General features: G+C 33.0%; 1 protein-coding gene across 4 annotated transcripts; it reads left to right on the top strand.

Moving 5' to 3' along the window:
* On the top strand, positions 1,197–9,717 carry LOC109331613 (ubiquitin-like-specific protease 1D). 4 transcript variants are annotated; one of them, XM_019566223.1, is made up of 14 exons: positions 1,197–1,624; positions 1,948–2,011; positions 2,197–2,291; positions 2,384–2,622; positions 4,146–4,197; positions 4,422–4,507; positions 4,617–4,649; positions 4,749–4,844; positions 5,918–6,020; positions 6,748–6,845; positions 7,286–7,408; positions 8,456–8,570; positions 9,070–9,177; positions 9,254–9,717. In XM_019566223.1, the coding sequence occupies exons 1-14, from the start codon at positions 1,319–1,321 to the stop codon at positions 9,419–9,421; spliced, it is 1,686 nt and encodes a 561-aa protein (XP_019421768.1). In that variant the 5' UTR covers positions 1,197–1,318; the 3' UTR covers positions 9,422–9,717. The 4 variants fall into 4 exon arrangements, with proteins under 4 accessions (XP_019421768.1, XP_019421771.1, XP_019421770.1 ...); XM_019566226.1 differs by having other exon boundaries at positions 1,198–1,624; positions 2,384–2,607; positions 4,149–4,197; XM_019566225.1 differs by having other exon boundaries at positions 1,198–1,624; positions 2,384–2,607.

Below are 10,976 nucleotides of genomic sequence, written 5' to 3'. Positions count from 1 at the left end.
AAATTATAAATTTATTGATGATTTTTTTGATTAATAGGATACTACTAACTATATCATGTTATATATGTGTAAAAAACAATGTTGAGAAAGTCGAGCAAGATGCTAAACCAGTAGATGACCCATATTAAGTTTATCCGATTTAAACAGTTAAACCGTATGATTTGACCGTATGATTTTATATATAATTAATAATTTTTAACAATATGAATGCACTGGTAACATATATGGTTTTAACCATGCGAATGTACGAGCAACATACATATTCTTAATCATAAATGCACATGTAATATGTGTTATTAATCATGCGGCAAAAAATATCATCCCGTGCAAATGCACGGGTAACTTGCTAGTTAAGAATATAAGATTGTTTTGGAGAGAAAAAAGTGAAAGATAATGTAACACTTGTCATAAGGAATATTTTTTTCTTAGATAATAAATTTGAATAATAGTATAAAAAGTTCATTTGATGTTGAAACCAAATCCTTGAATATGGGAGGAACTAGAGATATCTTAGGTTAAGTTTATTTACTATCTTATCTCTTAAACTTTTTAGTACTTTGCTCTATCCCCATATAAGAAAGAATGGAGATATCCATGATTGATTGATTAGTTGTTTGGGCTTTTAGCCCAATGGATTAATATTTGTGAGCATTCATTACAAAGAAGGATTTAATATATATACATTGATAGTATAAATATTTTTTATTTTATTAGCAAATCATTCACCATTTATTTATTAATTAATATTAACTCTTAAATCAAAATAATACAAATCAATGATTGATGATGAACTGACAGTATACAAAACTTTACACTGTCAGTACACAGTTTTAAATTCTAAAAAGAATAAGTAAAATAAAATAATATATATACATGTAAAGTTTTATACTAGTTTTATTATTGAAAAGTTAAAAATTATTAAATATGAATGATGATAGTATATAAAATTAGAGGATAAATTATGTTCTTATATCAGGAATTATCTTATTTTTTTAAATCCATTAATTATTTGACATATCTTTTATTTCATTTCTCTAAAAAATTTTATTTTAAAATATATTATAAAAGAAAAAATAAGACGCACTTAAAACAATAATAAATGTATGTAAATAAGTTAAATGAGGAATAGTTTATTCTCATCAAACTTATACTCTCTAACTTCCTACGTTTTTTGTGATAAAATGTTGAGATAGTGAAAATAATTGGACACACATCATAGATGTTAGGGGAAGGACAAGTTTCCCTTCTTCTATCATCACAGTAATAGTGAGTGAGTTTTTGTCCATTTCTCATATCTTTTTAGGGCAAAATCAAATGAATGGAAGAACAAATTCCCAAATCCCACAAACCTCTTCTCTCTCTTGATTGGAACCTCCTCCTCCCCGACGCTCCTGATTCTCACGCGCCACCACCGGAGCTCCGAGTCCTCAAACCCTCCGATCCTATGGCCTCCGACGGCCCTGACCACCTCTCCGACCACCAGCTTCTCCTATCTATTCAGAGTAAGAAGAGTACACTCGAAAACACCGGTAAGGGCTTGCCTGATCGAGGTGCTAAGCTTCGGGCCACAATTCAGAACTATGAAGATGAACTCACTCGCCGAAAAGCTAAGCGTCAACACGAGGTCTTATTATATATGTTTTTTTAGAGTAGAATGTTATTTCGAAAGATTATGTCTACCAACTAAGTCCTGTGAAAGAGTCCGAAAAGATTCGCGACCAACCAACTTAATATAGATTATGTCTACCATCAATTGAGCTGACTTTTATAGACTTAGTTTAGATCATTTTTGTTTTAAATGTGGTTTTGTGATTTTAGAAGCTTTGGCATAATGTGTATGTTATGTAGTTTAGTTTTATCAAGTTCTGTCTTTCTAATGGAGTATTGTACTATTGATTTGTGTGATTTTGATTTTATGTTTGTTTTTGGTTTTCCTATGTAGAACAGGAATTTGATGAGGACCAGAGGAGGAAACAAGCTGCTGCAGCTGCTACAAGCACCAGTGTTGTTGGTGAGGTTTTTTCTGTTGCAATCATTTAGCAATTTGTATTTATCGGCAGCATTTTAGTTAGTTGAAGGATCACAATGGACTGTATTTTATGCCAATGGTCTTGTGGCATAATAATAAAACATGGTGTTTGGTACCAGAATGTTTTTTGTTTGTGGGATATACTATGAATCTGAATGTTTTTGTAGGTGTGTCTAATGATTTGACACAAGAGAATGAGTCATCTCAAGCACCACCAGAATCCTCATTTTCATCTTGTTTTGTTAAGAAAATGGAAGATGATGTAAGGTCCTTTGCATCATTCGGAAAGTAATATATTTTTCTTTTCTAACTTGCCCTGTTTATTGATTTATCTGACTTTCATATGTTAAGCAGACTGATTGTACGACAGTCAATGCATTTAGTAAAGATATATCACACTTCAAACATTGCAACAACCAAACAGCGAGAGAAAATGGAGAACCTAGAGAAAGAAAAAGACATCGATCTTCTTCTAGATGTGCTAGCAATCTTTCTAAGCGTAATCGTTCTAATCATGATAAAAGCTCTAGAACAACTTCAGCTTACTCTCAGCATAGCATTGGGAAATACTTGTTCAGGTTCGTTCCAAAAATGTAAGAGAAACTTCCTTACAGTTTTTCAATCCGTTCTCTTTAGAATGGTAACTTCATTGTGCGATATCAGCATTGAGATAGACCCGATTTAGCGATTTTGCCATCCATAGTTGACTTGACATTTATCTTTTGCTTCTTGCAATTCTGAAATACTGCCTTTCGTACTGTATGCCTATTTGCAAGTTAGGTTTACCAAGGGGTGTACTTTTAGTTCATAAGATTGTATAGTCTTTTACATTTGGGCCAGGGTGCTTGAGAATTTCGGGTACACAACAAAGGGTAGCTCGTTTCATCAAAAGACATGAGGGTTCCTTACCTTATTTTTCATGCTCCTGCTTCTGATGATATTTGAACTTAAAGACCTGGAGTGTGTAACTAGGTAGTCAATTGCAGATAGCGGCCTACCCCAAAAACTCTATAGCAGGATAGTGAGTAGCGGGACAGCCGTTACAACTAAGAAAAAATATAAGTAATTTATAGTCTACATATATATATACTAAAATAGATCATATCAAAGACACGTGCCTAATTAATATTCAAGATAAAAGTAATATAGATTCTAGAGCTGATCGAAGTTGGATGCCATAATAGAGTTGTATCTCACGAAATTGAACCACACAAAGATGATGTCAAAATTAGGTTCAATCAGTTTGATAAGAGAATCAATAAAGAGATGATGGGGTAAACAGTTAGGGGCCAAGGAAAAATCGTGCTGATAAAAATGAAGTATGTTCGTCAATTAGAAAGCCTTGCAATTTTATTATATGTTGATGAAGAACATGTAAGCAACCAAACAGGTATACTGGAATTAGGAGGAAGAAGAAGAAATAGAAGGAAAAAGAAGAAAGAAATGAAGAATAGAGTAAAAATCACATGACCTTGGAAAATCACTGTGTTAAGTAGAAGGGCAAGGTTAGATTACCTAAAAGGCTAAAACTATAGGGGGAACCTGCCTCCTATTAAAAAGAGGGCAAAAAAGACTTTTCTTCTCTAAAGTAAGGGTTCCTGTCGCAACAAAACGCGTAGCAGATTATGACCTGTTATTTGATCGGCGATTCTACCGCTATTTGACCTGCTACAGATGCTATGGCCATTTGCACCGCTATTGACTACCTAGGTGTGTAATGCGGAACCATTAGGGTGACCTCTTGGGGGCTGAAGGTTTTTTAGTTGTTCTTGGCTGTTTTTGTTTCTTAAAATGTGCGTGCTACTGCTAGTTTACTAATTTGCTCTTGATTAATCAGGGCTATATGTATGCTGTTTTGTTGTCTCATGAATGGAATTGTTTGCCGTTTTATTTTTGTTGATTTTTTAATTTTATTTTCCTTTAGATATTTTCAATTTGAAAAATTATACTATACAGTCACATGTGAAGGTTAACCATGGTATTTATTGCAATCATATAACCCCTCCTATTGTGATGTGTTTGTCCTCAAAGATCACATCTATATTCAGCATCAGTATTTTTTGCCGCAGAAAATTATTGATTTGTTATTGTTGGATTCTTATTTTTTCCCACTTAGTAGGAAGGATGTGTCTCAGGCAACTCAATCAGATGGCTTAAGGTCCAGGAAGGTATGGCTACATATTTCTTGGTAGAGTAATTTGTTTTTGGTAGATGTAAGGTGCCTGTAATGTCTTATTTACCCAGTCATTATTTTGTTAGCTTATAATTTTGCAGTTATAGTTGGTTGTTATATAAGTCCCAATTTGATTTGTAGTAAGCTGATGATCAGACACATCTTTAGCTTTACTAATTACTTACAAGTGATAAGTTATATATGACACGTTTTAAACAGGGTCAGCCCATTGTTCTTGATGATGACGATGATGAAGGACCTAATATTCCAGAGAAAATAGAGGAAGAAAATAAACTTCCCGAATAGTAAGAGAATTTGATTGCTTTTACATGCTTATGGAATTATTTCTTCCTTTCATAACTAGCAGTATGCCTACGAAATACTTAGCTTTACTTTATTTGTGTCTCTCTTCAGCCTGAAAGAAGCTAAGATTTATTATCCAACAAGGTACTTCAAAAGAGTAATACTAGAACATTGTGTTTTAACTAATTTTGTAGATCTAATTTATGTTGTATGACCTTTTAACTTTCCTCCGTGATGGTGCAGAGATGATCCAGAGTGTGTTGAAGTTTGTTACAAAGACATAGATTGCCTTGCTCCTGAAGGCTATTTAACATCAACTATAATGAACTTTTACATACGGTAAGTGTATTGGGCCTCTTCCTCCCTTCCCCTAGAGGTTCCTTTTGAAGATTTTATTTTTCCTTTGAAGAGGAAAACACATAATTTTGGTGCCTTCTTTCACTTCTTACCCTAAAAGTCATAGGAAGTGATTAAGTGATTTGCTGGCATGTAGAGGGAAATGCATGCTTGACTGACCAGATGCTGGAATGGATTGAGTTTTTTTTGTTCTTCCTACAATACTAAAATTATTGGAATTGTGATTCCATTTCTGTTTACTTTATGATTCTTGGGTTATTTTATTTACAAAAACAACCAAACCTTAATCCCACTAGGTGGAGTTCGCTACATGGATCGAACGATGCCATAATGCTCTTTCATAAATCATGTTCATTGACAAGGCATTGATATCCAAATTTGGTTATTTTATTTAGTGTTAGAAAAATATAATTCTATTTTATGTTTTAATTCTAAGTAAATAAACGTTTTGGTCCTCCAAAAATACATCACATTGGCCAGTAATCATGATTAGTGTCATCAGTGTTGTCCTTAAAGAACTACTGCATTGTCATTTAAGGTTCAATTTGACAGCAAAAGTGATATTGAAGGCCAATTTGATCTTATGCATATAGAGGACCAGGTGATGTCGTGAATATCAAATATTTGGAGGATCAAAATAGACTTGTACTCTAATTTAAAATATGAAAATGTAGGTTATTTGATCTTATAAATTAGGTTATATATACATATTTATTTCTTTTATAATTTTATGATATAGTAGCATACATACTCTCTATGGGTTGACACCTGGATTAATGGATTATTCTTAGTTGAATACTTGTGAGTGTATGTGCTGGGTATTTTGTAATGCTGCACTACCAAACTGGAGTTATGTACCACTAATTAATACTTTGGTTTCTTAAACTGATATATTGTTATTATCTCTTGAACTAGTTATAGGATTGTGTTTTTGGGTCCTTTTAGGATTTGATTTGCCATACTAAAAAACTACATACTGCTGAATAGTAATAATCCTTGGACATATTTCGCATGTTTAGTTTTTTAGCTCTCTTATGATGTTTCGGTTTTGCTAGATATTTGAAGCAGCAAGCATCTCTGGCTAATAGATTGTTATCTGACTATCATTTCTTCAATACTTTTTTCTACAAGAAGCTTAAAGAGGCTGTTTCCAACAAGGTACTCAATTATCTTACTGCACAAGCATAGCTGTATTTATATGTGTGCGTAGAGATTATTTTGTCTTCGCAAGCATACTTCTATATCATTGTGATTATGATGATTTTGAAGGAAAATTTTGAGGTCAAGGTGACTCATCACTATAAGATATAAATTGTTAAATCAGTAAATGCTTCTTTTGCACAAGAAACTAGTAATTTATACTTATAATCATTGTAGCTTTCTAACAAGATTTTTTGGTTGCCTTTTTGTGCTGTAGAGACAACCCTTTCCGCTTTACTGAAAATAAATTGTTTGTAAAGGAAAAGTAATCTGAAAACAGAGAGTGGGATAATAGATAGTTGTAGGAAGTGGACAATAAGGTTCTGAGAGAAAAAGTTTAGTTAAAATTAGTAGGTAAGTCGAGAGATCAAATAAGATATTAATTATCTAAAGGTTATTTACTCTGATTTTAAATTACATTAGTGCCTGTATTTCTTTCATAAATATCTTTATTTAATATTTTGAAGAACTATTTTTTATTTAAGAATCATTTCAATATAATAGTGTTTAGAATTGGGGGCAAAAAATGAGTACAAGAATCTGTCTGGTGTTTTCTTTATTTGTTGTAAAGAACTAAAGATGCTTTGGTCATCAAAGTTAATTACTTTCCCCGCCTCCCTAAATTTCTTCACTTTATACCTTATTTAGTATATTTCTTTAATTCATTTTCCATTTCAATATCTAGCAAAGCGACAGAGAGAGGTTCTTTGCGAAGTTCAGAAGGTGGTGGAAGGGTGTAAATATTTTTCAAAAGCCATATATTTTGATTCCAATACATGAGGAGTAAGTTTTCTTGTTTGTAATTTTTGCAGTTGCTAGATAGCTCTTTTTGTGCTTTCCTTTGAATTATTTTGTTACTGGAAGAAATACTATTCACATGATAAACAACTTCAAAGAGAAAGGTCTGTATACTATCTCTGAATCATGTCTGTACAAGGTTTCTATACATTATAAGGAACTATGAAAATAACTACTTGCCTTGAGTAGAGCTTAACCTAAGGCAAAAAATAATCTATCCTAATAAATGTGCAATCTACAATAACTTAATAATTCTTGGGCAAAGGAATCTTATTGTCAATCGGGTAGAACTTAGAACACTAATAGCATTATGCACTTCCAGCACAATACTTGTATTTGACTGCAGAGTCACTGTTATATCTTCATCTGCCCTGCCTCTCTACTCCCGTTTTGGCTTTATTACTTATGATGTTTCTTGAATTCAGTCTTCATTGGAGCTTGATCATTATCTGTATCCCGGACAAAGAAGATGAATCGGGGCCAATCATACTTCATTTGGATTCTTTGGGACTTCACTCAAGTAAATCAGTTTTTAATAATATTAAAAGGTGAGACTACAGAAGCACCTCTATGATTGTATCCCATAAAATATGACATTCAGTTCATCCATGCTGTTGTCATTATCTATTAAGCATATCTTGCCATTATCTTCTATTCTGTGGTATAATTTCTTGATGTTGGTTTTGGGGGTTGGCAAGATGGATGTGTTTTTGTAAGCATAGAATATGACGAGGTCTTCTATAAGAAGCAAATGTAATGAAGTTGTATTTTAGAAGAATCATGTTGTCTTGTGATTTACTATTTGCAATGGAACCATTGGGAATTATCTCTATTCTTTGCTAATGGAAATAACTGATCTTGTCATGACACAACCTAAATGCAATAGCTCAGCATCACATTATTACATATACCGTAGCTTTTGGCTTGTAGCTGGCAATTCTCATTTTTGCTTATCAAGAATGCAAGTTTTTCAAATCTGAGTATCTTCAGGCTTCAGAGTTTTAACTGGATTTCTTTTGGTAGTTTATGTACTTTCTATATATCTTATATATGTCCCCAGATTCTTTGAAGTGAGTGCTATTTTTGTAGTTGCTTTGGGAGTCTCGTGCACTGGGTTGCCTTTATTTTGTTTTTTGGAAGCCATCTTGCCGCATTCTTTTGAAAAGTACAACTTTTTATGAAATGAATTTATAAAGCATTATGCAACTTGATAGTGAAGTCACATGTATTCCCTTTGAATGAATGTTCCAATTATGCAAACATTGTTACACAGATATAAGAACTGAACTGGAAAACCGATGACCTAGCCATTTGGTACAACTGAAGGGTATGATAAATAAAGATAAACTAGTTAACCCAGGTAAAATAGATGATTTCAACAGGGTAAAACCGAAAAAAATTCCCTTTGTCTATATGGGCAATCTTTTGGCTGGACCACCATGCTGGCAACATAGCCATATGACCAGGTTGACCAAGCCCAGTTCTTAAAACTTTGCTTTGTTAGTTCATTTATTGTACTATCTTCTGTTTAGATGTTTTGAGGCATTTATCTTTAATTTATACATAACTCAATGATGTGAAATTATGCTTTGTAGCTATTTGTTGGACGAAAAGAACTATTTGGACAAGGAAAATCTGTCTTCAGATGTACCAATTGCTGAGAAAATATGGAATTGGCTTCCTCGTAGAATTGATACTCAACCCATCGCGGTAAATTTTACTTGCTGTAAATCTTTAATCATGTCTTATTGATAATCTTTGATAGTTTGAAAATGATATTATTTTCACCTTTTGTTCTTGAAAATGAATATTTTGCCTTTAGTGTATGCAACAAGTGCCTGCTCCTTTCACAGCCTCGTTGTTGTCTACATAATGTAATAGATTCCTGAATCCGGGTAGTGCTGGACATCCTTCTTTAGAACCTTGTTTGGTGAACTGGCAAACCGAGTCTCTGACAGCTTCAAGAAAAAAAATCTTTGAGTCTTTAACTTTACTGCAACCTTCAAAGCTACGTATTTCAAATTTTCAGCATGTTGATGTGGATTCAGCCCATTGAAGTTAGGTTCTTGAAATGTGATGCTAAGAACCAAAGCAGCAAATCTGCTGTTTCAGTAATTATAGTGATCTTTTATCTGAAATTTCAAATTTGTGGGATGTCCGTCAATGTTTCAACATGTTGCAATTACATTTTACACATCCTTTTCCACAGGTTCCTCAACAGAAGAATGAGTCTGATTGTGGTCTTTTTGTACTGTACTTCATTCAACGTTTCATCGAAGAGGCACCTGAAAGACTGAAGAAGAAAGATTTAGATATGGTAATTTGTGTAGTTGCTTTTTAGTATGATTCATTCATATGACAGGTTTTATTGATTCATACTTTCGAATCTACAGTTTGGCAAACGCTGGTTCAAACCCGAAGAGGCATCCAGTCTGAGAGTAAAAATCCGTAAATTGCTCATAGCAGAACTCCGAAATACAGTCTCAGAATCTTCTTCTCTGGCGGCATCCGCTGACCCTGCAATCGAAGAATGCGTTGATACTGCCAACGATTCTTCATAGCTAATATGGCAGCATGAGTTGAAATTCTCATTTTCATTTTCGTTGGATATGAACAATCTGTTGAAAGTTGAGATAGTTGATGCCATTGTTTTTCCAATGTACAAACATCAACTGTAGTTTGTGGATGTAGAGAAAGTTTAATTAGTCTAACAATCTTTGTTCAGTTCCTAACCATTTCTTGTGGGATAGGGGTTCCCTCCAAATATATGTATAGTGTGGGAAACAGTACAGAGCTGACAACTAGAGATGATAAATAGTAGTCTTGAAGATGAATATTATAAGATAGTTTTTTACTTCATTCTGTGAATGTTCTTCACTTGATTTTCTCATACACTAACGTTTGGTTGTGTATTTTTCTTGGGTAACAATGTTATTAATTTTACATATTACAAATTATAACTTTGACTATTCTCATTGCTTTGGAAAATCAACTTTCTCTAATATGATCTGATACACAGGTTATAAAAAGAGTACACCAGTTTTGGGTACTTAAGCTTTATATTTTTTCCAAAACAATAATATCACATATTCTTTACATGTGTCAATTTGTATGCTTTTTTATAATTAGACTTCTATTATAACAATTTGGTATATCTTATATCAATTTTGAACCACTAATCATCACATTTAAGTATGATTCAATCATGATAATTATCATATTAATATAGTGTTTAGTAAGATCAATCTAAAATCTTTAACTATTACACAATACTTACAAACAAAATACACAAGTTTAAAATAAAACAATAAATCATCAACTTTATGAGTGGGATTCACTACTCTCCATCCTAGCCATCAATTTTATGGATATCTAATGATTTAGATTTACTTACTAATTCAAATCATTGGATTTCCTTTGAATTGATGGCTAGGATGAGGAGTAAGTTTAAAAAACTTACTCTTGGAGTAAGTGGATCCCTCCCCTAACTTCATAAAACTATATATAACATTCAAAGTAAATAAAATATATAAACTCCCACTGAACAAATGTATCCTAAGGAACAACATTCATATGAGCAATGTGCTCATGAAAAACCTAAGGTATCAAACCCTTGGTCAGTGGATTATCTAAAAATACGGCATGAACTCCGCATTCATGGTCGAAGGAGTTATGAGTGTTTGTTTAGTAGACTTCCAAGCGATAACACATTCAATCAACATAAAACATATCCATATATGGAGTGTCTACTATCTTGATATCCAGCAAGATCGGAGTTAAAGTACTCATTGGTCTATAACTCTCATACCTCCGATAAGTGAGTATATACTCATTTGCTCTCTTTAAATAATACATAACATACTTGACTGCCTTCTAAGAATGCTCAAATATCTTCCAAAAACTCTCACGACAAATATTATGTTGGGATGTGTGCAAACTTGAGCATATATTAGACTTCCTAATGAAGATGCATAAGGAATCTTTTTGAATTTCATATCTTTCAAGGTTATTTTTGGCTATAGGGGTATCTCCTGATTTACTTTCTTTCGTGCCGAATCTATCTAGGACTTTATCTATATAGCTCTCTTGTGGCAACTTTAGGATACCTTGAGAGCG

This window comes from Lupinus angustifolius, chromosome LG17 (genome assembly GCF_001865875.1).
Source record: "Lupinus angustifolius cultivar Tanjil chromosome LG17, LupAngTanjil_v1.0, whole genome shotgun sequence".
Taxonomy (NCBI): Eukaryota; Viridiplantae; Streptophyta; class Magnoliopsida; order Fabales; family Fabaceae; genus Lupinus; species Lupinus angustifolius.
The sequence above is the reverse complement of the archived record's forward strand: the minus strand, read 5'-3'. Positions and strand labels throughout refer to the sequence as shown.